This window comes from Zootoca vivipara, chromosome 15 (genome assembly GCF_963506605.1).
Source record: "Zootoca vivipara chromosome 15, rZooViv1.1, whole genome shotgun sequence".
Lineage (NCBI taxonomy): Eukaryota > Metazoa > Chordata > Lepidosauria > Squamata > Lacertidae > Zootoca > Zootoca vivipara.
This window is the reverse complement of record NC_083290.1, coordinates 23,804,562-23,826,611: the sequence shown is the minus strand read 5'-3', so window position 1 is coordinate 23,826,611 and position 22,050 is coordinate 23,804,562. Positions and strand designations below refer to the sequence as shown.

At 45.3% G+C, this 22,050-nt stretch overlaps 1 protein-coding gene across 1 annotated transcript in view; it reads left to right on the top strand.

The window, feature by feature from the left end:
• The window catches only part of GRIK4 (glutamate ionotropic receptor kainate type subunit 4), a 444,259-nt gene that overhangs the window by 152,841 nt on the left and 269,368 nt on the right, over positions 1 to 22,050 (top strand). The window contains exon 2 of the mRNA XM_035139827.2: positions 11,842 to 11,973. Coding sequence (XP_034995718.1) covers positions 11,892 to 11,973 — 82 coding nt within the window. The 5' untranslated portion in view covers positions 11,842 to 11,891. The remainder of the gene's footprint in view (positions 1 to 11,841; positions 11,974 to 22,050) is intronic.

The following is a 22,050-nucleotide window of genomic DNA, read 5'->3' as shown; positions in this document are numbered from 1 at the left end:
CTATTGGAAAGTGCTTGCATAGTTGCACAGTCCAAATAATTCTGCAAGAGAGAGCGGGAGGCCTATTTTCTAGGAATATTATTGTTGCAAAGAGCAGCCAGCAAGGCATAAGACGATGTATCTGGTGTTCAGGGATGCTTTCAGGAACACAGGCTGAAGCATCAACATTAGCATTAGCGCATGCCCCATTTCCCCACCTTAACAGCATCTTCCATCGTTAGCTTCTGCCGAAATGAATAACAACTTCCCCACAAATATCTCAAGATCTCACAAAGTAGCTACAGCATAAATTGGGAAGAATGTTCTGTAGCACAACAAAGCGGATCACGTTAAATATGCAGCAGTATTTTCCTCCTTCTTCCTCAAAGCAGCCTCTCCCCCCCGAGGAAGCAAATCTCGCTTTAAAAATGTCTAAACATGCCATCAAAATTATTTCATGCTGCAAAGTGAGGGAGAGTCTGTTGCCTCCTCATTTTATATCTTCTCCCATTCCTTTGTATTTTCCATAGCTAAGCACATGAAAAAAAAGCCTTTTAACGGCTAACGCTGCCATGATGAGAGAAGCCTCTGTCAGATCATGCCGCCATGTGGTAGTTCTCAAAGCTGTCTTAAGAAGTTACGGGTGATGGCCGGGAAAGCGCCTTCTTCTCCATCTTTGTCTTAATTGGGATGCAGGTCAAAGGAGTAGCATGACATAGCTGCAACCAAGAAGACCATGGACTCTCAGTTATGGATGAGCAGCTAGAGCCAGTCCAGGCTCTAGAGACAGGATGCCTGACCACCAAATTGCCAACCCTGAACCAAAATAAGCGTACTGAGGGGATGAGGACTTGCATGTTTCCTTCTCAAGGGCTTCCTCTAGCAAAACTGGACCACTGACCAGCACCCTAAGCCTTCTGGCAATTTGTTATCACCGAGTGCCTATCATGTATGTGCATGTTTGTCTATTACTTGGAGTTTCTTCTAGGTAGGTTTGGGTAGTAGATTGAGGAGACAGCTTCAATCAAACAAAAGTTCTAGAAGAATTAATAACCTTTTTCATTTAGGCCAGGCATCCCCAAACTGTGGCCCTCCAGATGTTTTGACCTACAACTCCCATGATCCCTAGCTAGCAGGACCAGTGGTCAGGGAAGATGGGAATTGTAGTCCAAAACATCTGGAGGGCCAAAGTTTGGGGATGCCTGATTTAGGCAAAACTGGTGTTCTTGTGCTAGGATCTTCAAAGTATGCACAGCAAAGCTGGCTCGTGAGGTGTTTTTTTTCTCCCTACCTGAGGCAAATTGGCAAATTAGGCCCCACCTCCCTACTCCCCCCAAGCCAAGGTGTGTAGTGCCTAAGGCCAATCATGTTATTTTGGCAGCAGAGTCTGAAAATCCCTCAGCTATTTCTCATCCCCCCAATGAAAGTAAAAGCATAATAATAATAATAATACATTAAATAATTAACCATTTCCTGACCTTTCATGACAGTGGATGCCTGAGGTGGCTGCTTTACTCTGCCCAGTGATAGGGCCTATCTTAATCCAGGACTCAGCTGTGGAAGCATGAGGTGGGTATCTGCACCAGCTCTAAAATGACAGCTGATGTGTACAGCCTGGTAGACTGGGAAAAAAATCAACTACAAATCAGGAAGTCGCTTCGAATTTCCTTCTGTCATGAATTCACTCTTTCAGCAAACCACTTCTGTTCTCAGCCTCACCTTCTCTGCCCTGAAAAATGGGAACAATATTTATTTATTTTTAGAAAATTGCCTTCTGCTGTGCAAAACATCGCAAGGCAATAAGCAGCCTAAACAAAAACACACCAGCATAAACTATATATATTTAAAATATAGTTTTTAAAAGCTGGCTGGCTGGCAGATATAATGACCTACTTAAAATATGTTAATGCATGTGATGGCGGTGATTATGAAACAGAACATGAATCAAGCCATTGGAGGATGCTTTAGAATTGTATTCTTTTGTTTATATTTCCCTGACTTGCTTCTAATAATCACAATAAAATAAAACAGGAGAGCATTCTCCAGCTGAAGGCCAGTGCTTTAAGTGAAACGCATTCTCTCTCTGATGTTTCAGGATTTCTTTATTTCCCCCCCTTTTGGTTCATACATAAGGCAAAGTGTCAGGGGGCTGTTTTCTCGTCATGGAGGAGGAGGAGGCTGTGTTAGGTGAATGTAGCTTTCCTCCTGTGCTCCATGTTCTGGTTAATCATAAACCTGCTGTTCCCCTCCAGGAGGCTGATGTTCCATCATTTTTGTGCTACTTTGGCCTGCCAGCACTTAAGCACCATCTCCTTCCCTGCCCGCCCCCCTTCTAAATTCCCCAGCATTTTTTTTAACCACTGGAAAGGCATCTTAACTGGAAGGCATTGAGGCCTCTCTCTCTGGGGTCAGTGCCTCTGATTTTGCCCATATATCTCCACTGCTGTCTTTTTCAGTTGGCACAGCAGGTAGAATGACAATCCTGCCCAGAGTGGGATTAGTTCCTTATCCTTTTTTTTATTATAAAAAAAGATGTGATATTTATTGTAAAGTCAGGTGGAATCTGCTAATGAAATCCCTACTGAATTTAATAGAAAGTTTCTTCCACCCATGTTGCACTTCTTTGTGATTGAGCCAAGTAGGGCAGTTGCTAGTTTATTGGCCTTAGGGGTCAAGACAGCATAGCAATCATATGCTCTGAGCAGGGGTCTGTAAGTCATTATGGAAACGTAGTTATGCCATTAAGGCTGGCTGGGACATTAGGAAAGGAAGATATTAAAGAGGTGGACACTGGCGAGTCCTGACAACGCAATGGGATTGGATTCCTCTTTCCCAGTTCCTTCTGTTGGATCTGCTGGGGATAGAGGCACTTGTCTCTCTGCATTTCATTATCTTCCTTTGGCAGGACTGTTCTTACAACAATCAGCGCTTTTGATTCCATCCCACCCCCCAAAAAACATTTGGCACATGGTGGCAATCGTGACATCTTTTCTGGGCGACTTGGTCCTGCTACAAGGAGCTGCTGGCATTACTTAAAAGGTGTCACAGACGGGTGACGAGAATCAGACGGGAGGTGAAGAAAGGATTTTAGAAGAGGAGACTGGGTGGAGTTGGAATCCAGGCAATTAAAAAATGCCCACTGCTCCAAGGAGAAAGGGCTGTTTGCTCAGTGGTAGAGCATCTGTCTTACAAGCAGAAGGTCCCAGATTCAATTCCTGGGCATCTCATGGTAGGGCTAGGAGAGACACCTCCCCACCAATTTGAAACCCTGGAGAGCCACTGCCAGACACTGTAGACAACACTGAACTAGCTGAAGTAGGATTTTAAGATAGTACATCTTCATGAGTGAGTCATGCAAGATTTTAAATGGGAGTTTTAGTGCTGCTGCTGCCGCCTGAATGCTGCCCTAAGTCATTTTAATTCTTGGTTTTATGGTACGCCACTTCGGATATTGTACACAGAACTTAAGAAGAAGCTTTATATATAAATAAATAGTGCCTTAAAGCTGCAATACATGTGATTAATAATGACAATAATATTCAAAGTGAAGTATGGAAGAGATTTTTACATGCAGATAAAAATTGATTTTATATTCTGCTTGTCCGTCATAGAGATGTAGGATAAATAAGGACAGGAGAGCAGCTTGCCCACTTAAAATGTGCAACAGTGGAAACCACAGAACAGCAGATCAATGTCTGAGTTATGGGGGAAAGAGGTAGGGGAGCCCCTATTCCCCCACCTGATTTTCAATTGGCTAAAGTGCTTTTCCTTCTACTGTTTTGTGAAAACGCTTTTATTTGAATGGGGTTTTGTCTCAGCTTCCACACGGTGTTAAACAGAATTTCATTGTCTTTGTTTTTTTGCTTTTTTGTTTAGGAAAGGCAGGATGTAACATCCGTTTAATGTGTAATTAAATGCACACACCCTGATTGGTGACTTAATCTCATTTTAGCCAAATTGTGATCTTCCCTGTAGTCTGATTTTTAAATAGTAGCTAAAGGAACCACATCACCACCCCCAGGTATTTCATGCAACCAGCAAATCCATGAAGAGTGGAGCTTTGCCTCTGTTTTCAGTGGATTATCTCCAAATCATTTAGAGTGGTCCCTATTGAAATTAATAGACCTAAGTTAGCCCTGTCTATTAATGTCAATAGGTCTGCTCCGAGGAGGATGAGCATTGGATACAACTCAGTGGCTAGATGTCTCTGAGAAGGTGCACAGAGGCCCCTAAGGACATTAGAGAGAGTTAATGCATGACTGTCAGTGGGTATCAGGGATTGTAAAATTGCTCTCCTGAGAGGGTGTTAGAAATCGATTTTGTGTGTATGTGTGTGCATGCACTGTGATAGCTAGCTCTGTGTGTCTCTTGCCATCATGCCAGCGCCAGTAAATTCTGACTCGATCCTGCTGTTTTGTCAATAACGCGGAAAGTTCTGAAATAACTGCTCAAAGCCGTCAAATGATATGTTGTTCCACAACTTGATTCAGCTTTGCAAGCACTTGGCAGTAACCAACTTTCTGTGAACTTGAAGTTTCTGAGCCCACCGTGCCCTTTCATAGGAGCCTGCATGCTCACACTCCTGTAATCTAGATCCAGTAACCTAAGAATCCAATGTTTTGCAATTAGAACCACCTAATTATTCAACTAAATGATTTGGGGGGGGGGGGAGAACCTCACCTACCACCTTTACCTCCCTGGAGAAAAGGCAGGATATGAATGCAATTAACTAAGTAATTCTCAACGCCACTTCCATTTTTTGTGGCTTCATCGGTACTCCCCCACCCCAAATATTTCATTGCTTTCACTTATTTATACAAGGAGCAACAATCAACATTCAGAAATCCCACCCACACCCAGCAGCAGCACAAAATGCCTATTTAATTACATTTAACTTTTAAATCATTTCAGCTTTAAACAAAGGTATCTCTCCACAAGTTGCCATGTGTCCCCGGAGGCCTATAACCATGTTCTATTAATGTTGCTTATGTCATAAAACTATGCCAGGTTGATCAAAAAGCGGTAGTTTTCTTGACTGTGTTCCTTTAAAAAACAACAAGACTCTCTGGAGAATTTCAGAGGTTTTATTTATTTTTTTAAGCATAGGGAAGAGGCATCACAGCAGAAGATGCACAGAAGCAGAAGGTGAGGATATAGAGGCCATATGAGAGAATCTAAGGCTGTGTATGCACTGCACCTTTAAAGCACATTTGAATCGCATTCTTTCCAAGCCTTCAAAATTCCCAGCAACCGGTAACCAACCCCAGTGCCCAGAATTATTTGAGGGAACAAATGTGCTTCAAATGTCCTTTAAAGGTATAGCGCATACACAGCGTAAGACAAGCGTTCTGTTTCTATCACTTTTGCCAAGTGGTTCCGTTGCACCTTTTACCAGCAAGGCCAAGGAGCTGCTCAGTAGGTCAGGGACTAAGGTGGTTGAGGCAACAGAGGAGCTGTCCAGCTAAGAATCTGCTGAGAATAGGGCTGGATGAGATGTTGCACAAGCAATTGGAAGGCCCAACTGAGCCACTTTGTGACAGCCCCTGCTGCTCCACCAACTCCCTAGGGCAGTAGTTTTCAACCAGTGTGCCGTGGCACCCTGGGGTGCCTTGAATGATGGTCAGGGATGTCACAGGCAACCCTGCCCCCTGTCCCTCTTTCCTTCCCTCCCTCCTCTGATGCTATCTTGCATCTCTGCCTCCCAAAGACTTGTGCAGCTGTTTATTGTAGCAGCCCTGGCTATAAGCTCCGCCGGTGAATGCTGCCTCTGGGAGGCACCTCTCTTTGTGGTGGGGTGGGGGCAGCTCAGAGACCAGGGACTCCCAAGGAGAGGGGTGAGGAGAGGAGCCCTCCCCAAGGGAGGGTGTTTGAAAAAGGGTGAGAGGCTGCCAGCTCTGCAGGCAAGGGGTGACACAACTGGGCTCCTGAGCCCCACAGGGCTGCCACAGAAATAATGTAGTTGGTTAAGGGAGCCGTGGACTCAAAAAGGTTGAAAATCTCTGCCCTAGAGTGTCAGCTCCCCCACTTCCTCACCAAGAACTTTTTCTGCAGCTGTGTAAGAGACCAATAAAAGTCTGTAGTCCAAATGGTATTTCAGGCTGAACTTTGGGTTCCTCCTCACAGATCTCAGAATCTTCCACCTGCAAAATTGCAAATGGAATAGGCTGCTTCAGAGGCTTCCTTGTGTTGCTTGGGGTGAAAGGTATCGGTTTTCCAAACAGGCACTGTCTCTCCCTGAAGTTCTGAGGAATTAAAACAGTTTTAATCTTTAAAAAACCTGGCAGAATAAAAAAGAAAGACAGTCTTTGCCTGGAAAAAACACACATAACAATTTAGGAAGCCTCACTAAAGAGTGAATTCCACAAGTACGGTAGCACCCTCAACCAAGAAAGCCCTCTTCCCAGGCACCATCCAACTTAGATGATGAAGCAACAATTTGGAAGAGATAAGTCAAAATCCACATCGATTACCTTTTTGAAGGCTCATTATTTTTGAAAGCCTTGCTTTCCTCTACAAAGAATAAAAAGGGGTTTTTCATTACTGGGTTTCACAGTTTAAGAGTAAGCATAAAGCGATAACCAGCTGTGGCTTGGCACCCACCACAGTCCTGAAAATTATATGCATATTAAGTTAATTACATGTAATTAAAACATGCAAATTAGCAGAATAGCCCCTCCCAACACACATTTCACTCTCTGTGCTTAACAATTTACCCACCCCTTAATTACACTGTAATGCTGGGGCATGGGGGTGGGAGAGGAAATTCAGCTAACATTGGGGATTGGCCGCATCGAACAGATGAAATTGTGTCTCTTTTATTGAACCAACTCCTGTAAGGAGCTTTACAACTTTGCAATAAATCCCCAGGTCTGGATGTTTAAAGCAGGAAAGTGAGAATAGATTCTTATGCTTTGATTTCATGTCTGCCAAAGAAATCTCACAAGATTTGGTAAAAAAAAGAAGAAAGAAAGGAAAAAATGCAGAGCTTCAGAACAGCTCACAACTCCGGTAAGAGAGAGTATTTCATGACTCTCTTGGGGTGGATGTGTCTGCATGATTCTCATCTAGGGAATCAGATGCATTGTTACAGTGGTTCATATATGGACTTAGTTGCTGCTGGAGCACAAAGCAGCCGTACAGTCCCTTGTGTACTGAAAGGCAGTGCATATCTTGCCTTGGAAGAGCAGGAAGGATAATTGAATTGTTGAGTGACCATCAAACAATCACTTTCACTAACTGGGCAGCTAAGAGGCATAAATGTTCCTTCCAAATCTCTATTTGAACCTGGGTGGTAGTGGCTAGAGTGTCTAATCCCATCTTATTCCTCTAGATATCTGAAACAAGTCATTCTTTCTGCGACTAACCTACTTCACAAGGTTATGCATAAACACTAAGGCCTCGTGCAGTGCACACCCTGATATTTCTCAGGCTGCAGATACTCTGATATGTTTTGAACCGTTGGGCTTATTGTAGGGCTATTATGTTTTTCATTTGTATTCTCAGGCAAAGAACAAACACCCTCTTGGCTATTAAGTCTGCAATGGTGGGCTTCAGTAGTGTTTGATGTTTTGAGTGTGAGAGACTGCATGTGTGTGTGTGTTTGTGTGTGAGAGAGAGAAGATTGGGCAATGGTAATGATAAATCAGACTTCCTGGATCTGAGAAAATGACTTTGTGGTTTGAACATAGCTGCCAAGTACCCCGTTTTCCCCGGGAAACCCCCCATTTTTACTTACCTTTTCCTGGTGGTCCCCCGTATCACTTCGTCTCCCATTTTTCTCCATTATTTTCTCCTGCCGGCGGCCATTTTTTTTCCTGATTTGCCCTTCTATGGGCACCAAAAATGGCCGCCGGCGGCTTCAAAAGTCGCATCTACGCATGACCGGAAGTGTGTAGACGCGACTTCCAGTGTTGGCGGCGGCCATTTTTGATGCCCATAGATGGGCGGGGCGACACCGGAAGTTGCGCCGACGCACTTCCGGTCATGCGTAGAAGCTACTTTTGAAGCCGGCGGCGGCCATTTTTGGTGCCCATAGAAGGGCAAAGCGACACCGGAAGTTACGTTGACGCAACTTCCGGTGTCACACGGCTGCCGGTCCCGGATTCTGCAGTCCGGGACTTGGAAGGTAAGGGTTTGAGAACACAACTTCCGTGCATGTGTAAGGTGCACACACTTTAAAAAAATTAAGCTTTTGCATATACAGTATTTCTATTTTGGCTGGTGGAGCTGAATGACTGCCATTAAGCCAAAGGTGATTTGGCAGGTACAGGTTCAGCCCTGAGTAGGTAAGACACTAATCAACTGCTGAATTGGAGATCTTTCCTTCTGCATTTCCTCGGCTGTACACTGGCTGGCTGCTCAGCTGCAATTACCGACACCTTCCAGGGTCCTCTTGGATTTCTCTCTCCTCCTTCTGCCTCATTTATCATCACTGCTGCCCCAGGATAGCACAGCTGTTCTCGGGCTCTCGCAGCTAAAGTCGGCATCTGAGGGGTTTTTCTGGCTGTCAGGCAACTCCTGGTGCCTGCTCGCACAGACTCTCTTCTGTCCGCCTCTTCCAAACCATCCATTTGGTACCTTTACATCCTTAATTCAGTCTCCTGCTCCCGATTTTCTGTCCAGCATGCACTTCTCCCATTTATAAAGCTCACTGTGAAACGTGCCCAAAGGGTGTATTTATTTATGGGATCTCTGTCGCTGGAGGCCTGCGATCAAACAGTCGTTTTGTTAGTGCAAATCATTTTATGAAATTCAAGCTCCATCTCCAGCATGACAGCACTCTTTAGCCTCATGGCTAAAGGCACACAGTACCCTAGGCCAGGCACCCCCAAACTTCGGCCCTCCAGATGTTTTGGACTACAAATCCCATCATCCCTGACCACTGGTCCTTGCAACATGTCTCCATACTTACCTTATTAAAGCTAAATCCCCGGCAAGGTTCTGATTTTATGATTGGTTATATTACTACAGCAACATGGTCTCACTAATGCTGCCTTGTAAATTGGCCACTATAACTATTTTCTTTTCAGGTAATTGCCACTGTCTGTTCCTTTTGAATTTCCTTTCCCTCTGAACTCAGTCTACTATGCTCATTCCCACTCCCATATTTCTAAGTGTTTGCCAGTTCAGCATCACACTAAAGGACCGATCTGTCCATTATGGTTTCTGTCCATTTCTCATTTTTCCAACATTCAGTTCAGTTCTCGCCATTCCTACATCTAATATACACAGATCTGTAAGCAGTTTTGCCTCGTATACACATTTCTGCAAGCATTCTCCCACAACAGAACACACGCTGTACATTATTTTCATGCATATAAGCATTTCTGTGCATGTTTTCCCCAATATGTGATTTTTTTTTGGTACATATTTTTCAGTTGGAGAACTACATTGCAAAATTCAGAGAAGAGTGAATTTGGAGGTGTAGTTGTGTTTTGGATAACAATTTAAGCACTGCAACCTTAAAAGATCTTGGGTTGAGGGGGGTTGGGTACCCCCTAGCCTTAATTGGATTTTGTGATGGATTTGTAGATGTGTCATTCAGTCAAAACATCAGCAGGATCTCAAAAGAAGCCAGTAAATTTTGCAAGAATAAAACCCTTTAAAAATACACTCGGGAAGGTTTGTACAGACCTAGTAACTTAGAGCTTTTAAAAACTCAAAACATACAGCAATCTCCACTCCTTCCTCATTTTTTTCTTAAAAAAAAGAAAGAAACCCAGGCGATAGAAATGCAAATAAAATAACATGAGCTTGATGTCTGTTTTGTTTTGCCACACTCTTACATATGCAGAATGTGTGAATTACTCTTAATTTGTTTATATGACTTAAAAGAGTGGAGAAGGACCGATAAATTCTATACGATGCCCCAGGGGGCCAATATGGGGGAAATAATTCATCCTCGCTGTGCTGCCATTTGCTGGATATGACAATTTTTATTTTTCATGGCTCTGAACCACCCTTCTTCAAATTCTCCCTCCCCCAGTTCTTTCTGTGATCTTTTATTCAGTTTTGCAGCTGCATCTCTGAAATGGAAGAAAATAGATCTTAATAATTACACAAGTGCCACCCTGTGCTCCAGCCCAGCCCAACAATTGCCAGCACAATGTGAGATATAATTAGCACCTCCCTCCACCTGCCCATCAATCTTGGGCTGGAGTGGCCTATGCTTTGGTCAAAAGATGTCTCCTGTGGTGCTGGCTTAATATCTGATGAATATTATTTATTAAATTTTTATGCCACACCTCATCCGAAGATCACAAGGCAGTTTACAATCTCTTGCAAATTCCGGTAGCTTGACCAATGGCTTGAATTCAAGGGCGCCATTTCAGATTTGAGGGTGATTGGAGATATAAAGGGTAAAGGTAAAGGGACCCCTGACCATTAGGTCCAGTCGTGACTCTGGACCTCATCTTGCGTTATTGGCCGAGGGAGCCGGCGTACAGCTTCCGGGTCATGTGGCCAGCATGACAAAGCCGCTTCTGGCGAAGCAGAGCAGCACACGGAAATGCCATTTACCTTCCTGCTTGGAGCGGTACCTATTTATCTACTTGCATTTTGACGTGCTTTCGAACTGCTAGGTTGGCAGGAGCTGGGACCGAGCAATGGGAGCTCACCCCGTCGTGGGGATTCGAACCACCGACCTTCTGATCAGCAAGCCCTAGGCTCTGTGGTTTAACCCACAGCGCCACCCGCATCCCCGAGTGGAGAGATAGGAAGGTTTAAAGCAGAGGTTGGAAAGCCTGTGACCCTCCAAATGTTGCCCCTCCCAGAGGGATGTTGGGAGTTGGCGCCCAACAACATCTGGATGTCCATGAGGACCTCCATCCCTTACTTTACAAGGTCACTCTAGGATACTTCATATATCTAAAAGGTAAAGGGACCCCTGACCATTAGGTCCAGTCGTGACCGACTCTGGGGTTGCGCGCTCATCTCGCATTATTGGCCGATGGAGCCGGCGTATAGCTTCCAGGTCATGTGGCCAGCATGACAAAGCCACTTCTGGCAAACCAGAGCAGCACATGGAAACGCCGTTTACCTTCCCGCTGTAGCGGTTCCTATTTATCTACTTGCATTTTGACGTGCTTTCGAACTGCTAGGTTGGCAGGAGACTTCATATGTCTAGGATATATGAAAATCACAGAGCGCTGTACAAAAGAATAAAAAGCATGCAGTACATAATAGAACAATGTAAAAATGGCACAAAACCGAATCCCATACCTTTGCACTAGCCAGAACATCACTACTCTGAAAATACTTGGGTGGGAAAAAAATCATTTTAGCAAATCATGAGAGTATGCCTCATTTCTAAATTTGTGTCAGGCTTTGGCTACACTTTATGGCTAGCAGTTTGTGTCTGTGCGTATATTTGTTTGAGAGGGGATTGTGACAAGCAAGGAACAATCCACAGGTCCATAGGTGGTTGATATAGTCAAAGGCATGCTGGGGATCCATTTCCATTGGAGACAAGGCAGCCTGCATGGCTTCTCAGTGAGATATAAATTGCTCAGACTGAGGTATTGCCTTGGATTTGAGGGTTTTCTAAGGCTTCATGTGCCCCTATTGGCCTGTGGGATCAGCTGCATTCAGGGTAGAATAGGGTTGTCATATTTCAAAAAGTGAAAATCGGGACACAAAAGTTCTTATGCTTTTTGGGGAGTTTTCCAGCCAAAATCTACACTACCAACATGGGCTGCCATATGATTTTCACCTAGAGGTTTGCATGGGCTGAATACAGACTATGTCTGGGAAATTCCAGACATATGGCAATGTTAGCGTAGAACTGCAAGCCTAGAGGGCATTCTCGTGATTGACAGGAGGAGTTTTCATAGCAACATTTTTCTCTTTCTCTCTCTTTCACAGAGTTATGTCATGCCCAGACCACCGCAGGGCTCCATGAGGATTTATAGAAGATGCCCGGGATCTTGGCGCCTCTGGTGCTCCTTTTGGTGTGGCTAATGGAGATTGCTGCCAGTCCCCACTCTCTGAGGATTGGTGAGTAAAGGAAATTAAGCAGCTACCATGGATTTAACCACACACCCTGGCTATTGCACTCCATTCCCTGGGGAAACCAAGGACCTGCTTCAGAATAACAGGAAAGGCCAATGGGTGACCTGCAAAACTAGATCCAACCCCGGTATTATCTCTCCCCTGGATACCCCTCTAAATTTGAAAGAATCCACACTACAGTGTTACCATTGTCATTGGGGATTCATATGCAAGGTCCCAGCTATGGCAGAGTCCTTCACCAGTGCAGATCCTGGACTGCCAGCTTTATCATAAGAGAGGGTTTTGGTTTAGGAGGATGAAACATGTTTTTTTTTTCCTCCCTGGACCACTGCATCAGTAATCGAAGGCCCCCGAAGGATGCACAGCCTCCTCTGGAAGGCTTATATAATCTAGATGGAATAAATGAGGCGTAAGTCTGGTGTAAGGAGAAATCAGTTTGACTTAGTGTGCACTTATTTTAGAAATTAATCTAGAAAATGAATGAATGAGCCCATTCATTTGTTCCTTGCTGGCAGAATCAGCAAATGTGAATGTGAATGAATGTCAAGGAAAGAATGAAGATGCATTTATTTGCTCATATGTTCATTTGTTTCTAACTGTTTTGCATTGGAGGAATTGTTTAGCACTGAAGAAACAAGCTAGGACATGGTGTACATTACGGTTTACAAGATATGTGGAAAGAGAGAGAGGAAGAGAAACAGAGCAGAGAAATAGAGCAGTGGAATTGATAAGAGCGGAAAACTGTGTTTACTTTAGATGACAGAGGATGGCTGAATGCCCTTTCAGTTATGTATAGATATGGACCCTTTGTCATATCTATGGCAGATCATTTCCCAGGGTAAGGGGGAAGGGTGTAGAATGTCTACAAATTTCTTGCCACTTGGATCAAAAACACAGAAGTTACAGGCAGTGGAAGACTAGTTGGGGCTTCTATTGAAGTCAGTGGGACGATGAATGAACTAATGAGTTAATGCAATGCCAATAATATCTAAATTAAATGAATGCAATATGTAACAATGAAAATGACTTTTGATTCCCATAGACTTTTGATTGTATAATAAGCACTAAGGATGGGATAAGGGAAGTTGAGATTCGAGCAGAAGCATCAGGGAAATGAGGATTAGGGGACACATAAAGATGATGCCTCCCTTCTTTCTGCCTCTCTACCACTGCTCTGTCCTTGGCTTCTGCTGCAGACCCAATACTGATATACCAGGCATCCCCAAACTTCGGCCCTCCAGATGTTTTGGACTACAATTCCCATCATCCCTGACCACTTGTCCTGTTAGCTAGGGATCATGGGAGTTGTAGGCCAAAACATCTGGAGGGCCGCAGTTTGGGGATGCCTGTGATATACAGTATGCTTCCTTTCTGACCATGAATGGCTTGGACTGATCCCACCCCTTCTCACCAGAGAACCCTTTATCAGGTCTCTGTAGCATCGAAGCGCAACGGACTAGCTTTTTTGCTCTGCAAGGTTCTAAGGATCTGTTAGCAGAATTTTCAATGACCTCAACAAATTGCCGTTTTGAAGATTCCTTATGCGCAAGCTATGCCAGCTTGCAACCAATGTAAGTTTCTAGTGAAATGCACTCTTGACTTCCTATGTAGAGAAGCTGTAAGGTTCCCTTGCTTGCTGCAGGAACTTCTTGTCTCCTAAATCAAAAGCAAGAGGGCATCATGACTTGGTTCCCATCACGATGATACCATCTTATAGGGAGTCTTTTGTATCTAAATTTGCAGTCGAAGTCATTTGGGTTCAGCACTGAGGAAAGGCACAGTTAGTTCTGGTAACTTTGAGGTGGCGTGCTTCATTCTTAGTGTTGCAGGTAAAAATGTATGCATATTTCTTCTCTGTTCTTTAAAATTGCCTTTGATGCTGGTTGGTGGTGCCACCAAACTGCTAATGATGTCTTGGTACTTTGTGTAGGAGGGGATGCAGACTTGTGCTTTTTATTCAGAGAGGTCAGGGGAAGGGGACTGCCCACTTTTATGGCATTTATTCACTGCTTGGGTGGATTAGAAAAGAAGGACAGCAGCTCTCTTTCATTGCATTGACATCTCACCTAATCTTCCCTCTCCTGATGTAGGCAGGCAACACCTATTTTTATAGCACCTTTTAATAAGGAGTGGAAGAATTCTCAACCCACTGCAAGATCAAATCCAATGAGATATCTTACGTTTTCATGGAAGAAGAAGAAAAGGCAACACCAATACAAAAGGAGGAAGAGGCAAGCCTCAAAATGGAACTGGAAAACGTAGAGAACTTTAATAAATAGTCTTGACCATTTTGCTGGAGAATTTCTTCAGGGACATAAGAATTGTATTTGTTGAATTAGCCCAAGGAAGGTTCTTAAGCTTCTGCTGGAATGTGTTGGGAAGTTTACTATTTTATTAAAGTTCCAGTATTTTCCAGTAGCACTTTGAGGCTTGCCTCTTTCTGCCACCCCTCTGAGCTGTCACACCTGCAGTCCTTGTGTTCTGTTTCAAAAGTGGCCTCATTTGCATTAGTCAGTCAGAGTCCATCTTTTTTGGCAATTGAAACGTGTTTCATGTGAAAATGCACTACTATAAACCAGTTTCAAACTAGTGGAATTACCATGTTTCCCAGACAAAAAAACTAAGATAAAACCTGAGAACTGTAGCTTGATTGTGAAACATCTGGGGGTGTATAAAGGGATTCTTAACATTCGCACAAAATGTATTGACAAATAAACCACTTTTGTGGTAGAAATGGAAACAACTAGAAATACCAACACTAGGAGAATGGAATACCAAGATGATGGAATATGCAGAACTGGCAAGACTGTCCGGGAAGATCCGAAACCAGCGAGACCAACTGTTCGAAAGAGACTGGAATAAATTTATATCATACTAGTTGGCCCTGACATGCATTGCAGTGGCTCAGTTTGTTAAATGGAGCCTCAGAGTCCCACTTCAGACTCCCCTCACCTTCAGAGTCCCCCTGTTTTTCGTGTGTTATGTTTACATAGGAGCAGGGGCATAGGGAGATGCCGCGACACCCGGGGAGAAAAATTGCCATGCATGGGGGGCACGGTAACCCGTGCTGACTGCGCACGCGCTGGATCTGGCGCTTGCACAGTCAGATTGGGGTGCCGCTGGCCTGCGGCAGCTCCATGGAGCGCCACTCGCACACGACGGCCCATTAAGGGGTGCCGGCGAGCACACACGGAACACCGTGGAGCCGCCGCATGCCATCAGCACCCCAATAGGACTCTGCATTTGCGAGCGGAGGCGAGGGGCAGGCCAGGGAGGTCGAGTATCTGTCACCCCCCCAGGGCATTGCTCGGGGCGGACCGCCCCACCCCACTTGCTCCGCCCCTGCATAGGTGCATCCCTGTGTCTCCCCCCCACCCTGTTCTGTCCCTCCCCCCATCCCCTGGTTCATCCCTGTGATTGGGCCCACCCTGTCCCAACCTATGACCTATTCGGGCCCCCCATCCCCCACCCTGGCAGGCCCCCTACCTCCACATGGCCTAGTCTGGAAAGCGGCCTAGTCTGCTGCGGCCTATTCAGTCTGCTGGGCAATGTTGGGCCTTGTTGCTGCAAAAGGCCTGTTTTCAGTTGGTTGCTGTGGAATTTTGTGATGTCATCTGGTGGTGTGTCATCTGTCTTTCTATTGGATGCTGCTGGAGTCTTCAGACCTTCTGCTGGTGATGTCTAATTTGAGCGCCACTTTTTGTGTTTAATCATTATTTTAGGTGTGAAAGGTGTGGTTTTTTGAAAAAAAATTATGCCAGATCCCTCCCTGATGGGCAAGGTACGCTTTGTCCTACTTTGATGCAATTTGGTTCAGCGGTTACGGAGCAAGGCTATGACCTCCGCATACACAGTGGGAACATTTATATATAGATAGATTTGAAAGAACATGGTAAAAATTTGATAACTCTAACAGGACTGACCAAAAGTTCCTTGCAAATAGAAATAGCTACTTGTGTACAATTATATAGTATTTTGAATTAATTAAAATAAGGTAAATTAGAGGAAGTGGAAATGCTAAGAAGATAGGTAAGGAAATTTGAAAGCTAACTAGGGGGAAGGGGGGAAGTAGTCGAAAGAGTCAGAATATATGTAATGATAAGAATATGCTGCTGTTTTTGTGTTGAAACAGAAAACTAATAAATATTATAAAAAAAGACAAATAAACCACTGTTGTGGTGCTTTAGGTTTGTAGTGTAGACTTCCTCCTATGCAGACCACATGTTTGCAGGTTGTATTTAATAACATTGCTTTAGTTTAACTCCACACCTTGTGTTTTCCCAGTTCATTTCCTGTGTCCTTACATAACAGCCTTTTACTTCTGCTTAGAGATTCTTATACATTGGACTTTGGGCTGTTTTAATACTAAAACCTATTTTGTCTTTAGAGAATGCTGAGGCCGTGGGTTTTTTGGGTGTGTGGGTGTGTCTCTCTCCTCCTCCCCTTCCCTTAAACCTTTCCGTTTAGAAACATGACTGTCATTTAGGAAAACAATCTTCCCTGGAGGCCATGCAGACAAGCTCTCCTCCTCTGGCTAGCAGTAATTAGAGCACCTCTTGGCTACTGATCTTACCTATTTTGGGCATGGCAGGATCAAGGGTCTGCTTACTCCAGAGCGGGGAGAGCTAATTACTCCTAGCCGGAGGGGGAAATGGAGAAGAGTGGCGAACAGGCGAACTGAGGGAGAAGTAGGTCAATAAGACACATTAGGGTGTGATTAGCTGACTGTACAGAGAAGGCTGCAGAGCTCTCTAGGAATGGTTAAAGGCTCAAAAATGGTCAAAAATGGTCCCTGCAGATGATAGAAAGGTGAGCAGAGACTTTCAAGGCTGTGAGCCCCTGCTGTGGCCCAATTTCATGCCTTTGTGGATATTTGTGCGTCAAAATGGAACACCCCTCTGGGAACTACCTCTGTGTCTTAGAAATGCTACTCAGACAGCAAGGCCAGCTATTGCTCTCCTTGTTGGTCCACCTCAAGGCCTCTCCCATCTCCCATGTCCTCATTTCTCTACCAGATCCAGCCACCACCTGTGGATAAATGTTCTTGTGGAATTTATGGCAAGTGCGCAAACCATCTACTTTAATGATGTGCAACACGATTTTGTTTATTTCTGTGGATATTTCTGCCATCCTGAATATTTCCGCCTCATATGCAGGATACTTCCTCTTCACATACAAAAAGCAAAAGTGTGTGTGTGGTCCGTCCCCCCCCCACTTTTTTTTTGCAATTTCTGGATCGGCGTTACAAATCGCAGGTGGAATAGGCTCAACTAAGCATTGTTCCCTTTGCAATTGGATTCCCTGTTTAGAATTGAATCGGTAGAACAGGAGATCTCAGGGTCATGGGTTTGAGCCTCACACTGAACAAAATATTCCTGTATTGCAGAGGGTTGGACTAGATGACCCCTGGGATCCCTTCCAACTCTACCATTCTATGATTCTGTGAATTACTGAATAGTTATTGTTACATGGGCAAGTTGGCTAAGTGGCACATGTCCCCCATGCAGAAGTATTCAGCAGCTTAATAATTTGTCTGCCCTGTATAGATAGGTTGCTGCTTTTCCCACTGCTAATCTCGTGGGAACATTCTTATCACAGTTGCCAACTTTGGGAGCAGAAAGCCACTGCTCTTTGTAGCATTCCTATATCTGAGTTTGAAAATGCTAGGATGTAGCATGCAGGCCTGAGAAGTGTGGATCTGCAGAAGAACATGCTTTGCAGAGAATACTAAGGTAAAGGTACCCCTGACCGTTAGGTCCAGTCACAGACAACTCTGGGGTTGCGGCACTCATCTCACTCTATAGGCCGAGGGAGCCAGTGTTTGTCCGCAGACAACTTCCGGGCCATGTGGCCAGCATGACTAAGCCGCTTCTGGTGAACCAGAGCAGCGCACGGAAACACAGTTTACCTTCCCGCTGGAGCAGTACCTATTTATCTACTTGCACTTTGACGTGCTTTCGAACTGCTAGGTGGGTAGGAGCAGGGACCGAGCAACAAGAGCTCACGCCGTCGCAGGGATTCAAACCGCCGACCTTCTGATCGGCAAGCCCTAGGCTCTGTGGTTTAGACCACAGCGCCACCCGCGTCCCTTGCAGAGAATACTAGTTCTACTCAAAGTAGGCCCACTGAAGTTAATACGCATGACTCCCTTAGGTTCATTAATTTCACTGGGTCTACTCTAGAACTTAGAACTTAGTTGGCTTACAGCCCTGAGGAATATGATAGAGCAAATAAGGAGAGCCTGCTGGATGAGGCCAATGGCCCATCTAGTCCAGCATCCTGTTCTCACAGTGGCCAACCAGATGCCCTTGGGAGTCTGCAAGCAGAGCCTGAGCAGAAGAGCATTCTCTTCCACTCTGGTTTACAACAATCGGTATTCAGAAGCATTGCTGCCTCCGACACCTTCTGAGTGGATGCTTTGTGTAGAGAAGGTCCCAGCTTCAAACACTCACTGACATCTCAAGTTGCAGGTGATGGGAAAGACCTAATTCTGCCTGAAACCCTGGTGTCTTGAGCCCCATGGAGATGTATTGGCAGGATTGGTTGAATGGGGAGGAGAAGGAGGAGTGTGGGAGCTCAGGAAGCTGGAGGACTTTGAATCTGGGAAGGAGCCCAGTGGGCTGCGAGGTCATGATGAAGGCCCTCAGGAGGGCTCTGACTTTGGGGAGGGTCCCAGCTGTGCGAAGGGCAGAGTGTGGTTCTACAATTCACCGTCCTCTGTAGGGAACTCTGAGGACTGTAGCTCTGGGAGGAAAATAGGGGTGTCCTAATAACTGTCAGCAGCCTTAACAATCTGCAGCTCACATCATTCTTTGGGGGAAGCCATGACCTGTTTAAAGTGGCACCATAGTGCTCTAAATATATGGTGCGAATGTGGCCTGTGTCTCCCTCCCTCCCTCCCCCCCACCCACCCAGCCTGGCGCCTGCTCTACCTGTCAGTTAGCAAAACTACGGAGACAGGCTTAATTCTTGCCAGCACGTAAACTATTCTTAGGCAATCACTTATGCGACGCAGCGTCCCCTTGAAACTCTGTGGGATTTTGTGTTCATAAATTGCTTAATTGCTTTGGAGAAGTCACCCACACATGCTTTGCAAAGGGCAGTCTCTTTCTCAGGAAGCCTAGCATATAATGAGCGGAAGTTGTGGGGGGTGTTGACAAAGGGAAAAAGAAGTCTGCAAAACTCTCGATATTTACAACTGTGAACACCCATCCGTGGCTTCCCCCCCTCCCCACAGGCAACATGCTGAGGAAGAAAAGGATACACAAGGACAGTGCTGTGGTTTTAAGGGGCTGTTCATATCACACTATAAGAACATAAGAAAAACCTACTGGATCAACCCTGCCCTGCCTAGTCCAGCACCCTGTTCTCACAGTGGCCAAGCAGATGACTGTGGGAAACCTACAAGCAGGTCCTGAGTGCAACAGGAAATCTCTCGTGGCTGAATTTGCCACTAAACTAGTCTCTTCCCTTCCTGATGACCAGGAATAATGCACACCATTGAGAAGAAGGCTGGCTGCTACTGTCCAGATGCTGGACTTCAATTCCCATCATTGACGACCATTGTCCGTGCTGGCAGGGGCTGATGGGAGTTGGAGTCTGACAGCATCTGCTTCCCATCTCTGCTCTCTAGCTTCCCTAAACACCTGAACTGATCTCTCAGCTCCCATCCCTGCACAGCACCAGCCTTTACTTGCGCTACTGCTCTCCTCCAGCCTCAGTATATTACTGCAGTCAGCTTGAATTCTGAAAGGAGCAAATGGATGAGAAGAGGCAGCTGAGGGGAGGCATTTCCTCATGTAAATAAAAATCCTCGCTGATGCATGTCTTGGCAAATTTGCCCGGTTGTGACATTATAAATGTTTCCATTTCCCCCCGTACAAACCCAAGTCAAACCCATCATGCTGGAATAAATTCATTGTTTTTATTTATGTTACCGGAGTGTGAAAGGAAGGTGTGAGGCACAAACGTGACAGTCATTTGTAAGCTCTTTGCCCCTCTTAACTTTCTTTTGAGGCAGTGCCAAGGGAGTGATCTTTTATTTTATGTTCTATGTGACACATGAATAAACCCAGCACCAGCACCCACAAATATATGTCAGACCTTCTTCAAGCTTCCCATCATCCTGAAATGCCCTCTTGCTACTTTTCCTCATCTTGATCTGTATACCAGATCAATCCTCAAAGTTGCTTTGTATACCAGTGAGCAACTATCTGAGATGAGAATGGCAAATGATGAAGCAGAGGCGCTGATTCTGGTCCTGTTCAAAGGGCACCCAAGTATATCATTCATTTGTGGAATTATGGGACCCAGGTGGCGCTGTGAGTTAAACCACAGAGTCTAGGGCTTGCTGATCGGAAGGTCGGCGGTTCGAATCCCTGCAACGGGGTGAGCTCCCGTTGCTCGGTCCCAGCTCCTGCCCACCTAGCAGTTTGAAAGCACATCAAAGTACAAGTAGATAAATAGGGACCGCTCTGGCGGGAAGGTAAACGGCGTTTCTGTGCGCTGCTCTGGTTCACCAGAAGCAGCTTTGTCATGCTGGCCATGTGACCCAGAAGCTGTCTGCGGACAAACGCTGGCTCCCTCGGCCTATAGAGCGAGATGAGCACCGCAACCCCAGAGTCGGACACGACTGGACCTGATGGTCAGGGGCCCCTTTACCCTTTACCTAAAGGAGGGAGTGGGACTGTAGCTCAGTGATGAGGCACAGGCTTTGCAACCCAACGGTCCCAGGTTCAACCCAGCTTCTTTTAACCAATTATACATTTAAAAGATTTAAGTAGTAATTGATTGGCTTTCTCTCTGCCTGAGACCCTGGAGATCAGCTGCCAGTCAGAGTAGACATTGTTGGTCTAGGTGGGCAGAGTGTCTGACCAGGTGCAGTGCATTTGCCTTGTTCTGTGTCCAGCCCCCTGCATCATCACCATCATCATTTCTTAAATTTATTGTTGCCTTTTTTTAAACCAAAGTAACTTAAAGTGATTTGCAATATATAAGCAAGCAAACACATACTCTGAAACCAGCATTTCAAAACAAAACAAAACAAAGAACAATCTAAAAGACAACCCTATTTTAAAAAGGGACGATTAAAAAATCCCACCCATGCAAAGAGGCCACAGATAATCAAGAGCCTGAACAAAATGAAAGATTTCTTGCCTGGTGCCTAATGCCCTGTAATAATGGTGCCCGGTGAGCCTCCCTAGGGAGAGCATTCCACAAGTGGGGAGACACCACTGAAAAGGCCCGTTCTCATGTTGCCACCCTCTGGACCTCCCAAGGAGGGGGCATGCAGAGGCCACAGAAGATCACAAGGTCTGGGTCGGTTCATATGGGGAGAGGCGGTCCTTGAGGTCCTGGGGTCCTGAGTTGCATAAGGTTTTCTAGGTCAAAACCAGCCCTTTTAATTGGGCCCAGAAACTAATTGGTAGTCAGTGTAGTTGGGTCACTATTGGTGTTACATGCTCAGACCGTCTTGCTGGGGTGAGCAACCTGGCTGCTGAATTCTGCACCAACTGCAGTTTCTCAATCACTTTCAAAGGCATCCCCATGTATGAGCTACCTAGAGGTTGCCAAGGCATAGATAGCAGGTGTTAGGCAGTCCCTGTCCAGATAGGCCACCAGCCAAAGCGGATGGAAAGTACTTCTCGCCACAGAGGCCATCTGAGCCTCAAGTGACAGTGATGGATACAGAAGTCCCCCAAGCTATGTACCTGCTCTTTTTAAGGATGTGCTTCAAGAGCAAGTCACCAGGATCCTGAGAGGCACCACCTTCCCACTGATTCACCTTTCACAATCCAAACCCTCCCTAATCTTCATGCAATGAGAGAGCTGCAAGCACATTCCTTTCTTCAATGTATTAATATGCCAATGTAAGTGATGGATTGATTTAAAACTAATTTGATCAACTTTTTAACTGGATGACTGTCTGACTCAACGCTAAGTTCTGTCAGCACAGAGCTGCTGTGCCAATTGTCTGTTGACTATGGGCCTTCAGAAAGGCAGATTTCTCCATTAAGCCTTTTGCCTCTATGTTTAGCTTTCATTACAGCGACACTGTCTCTT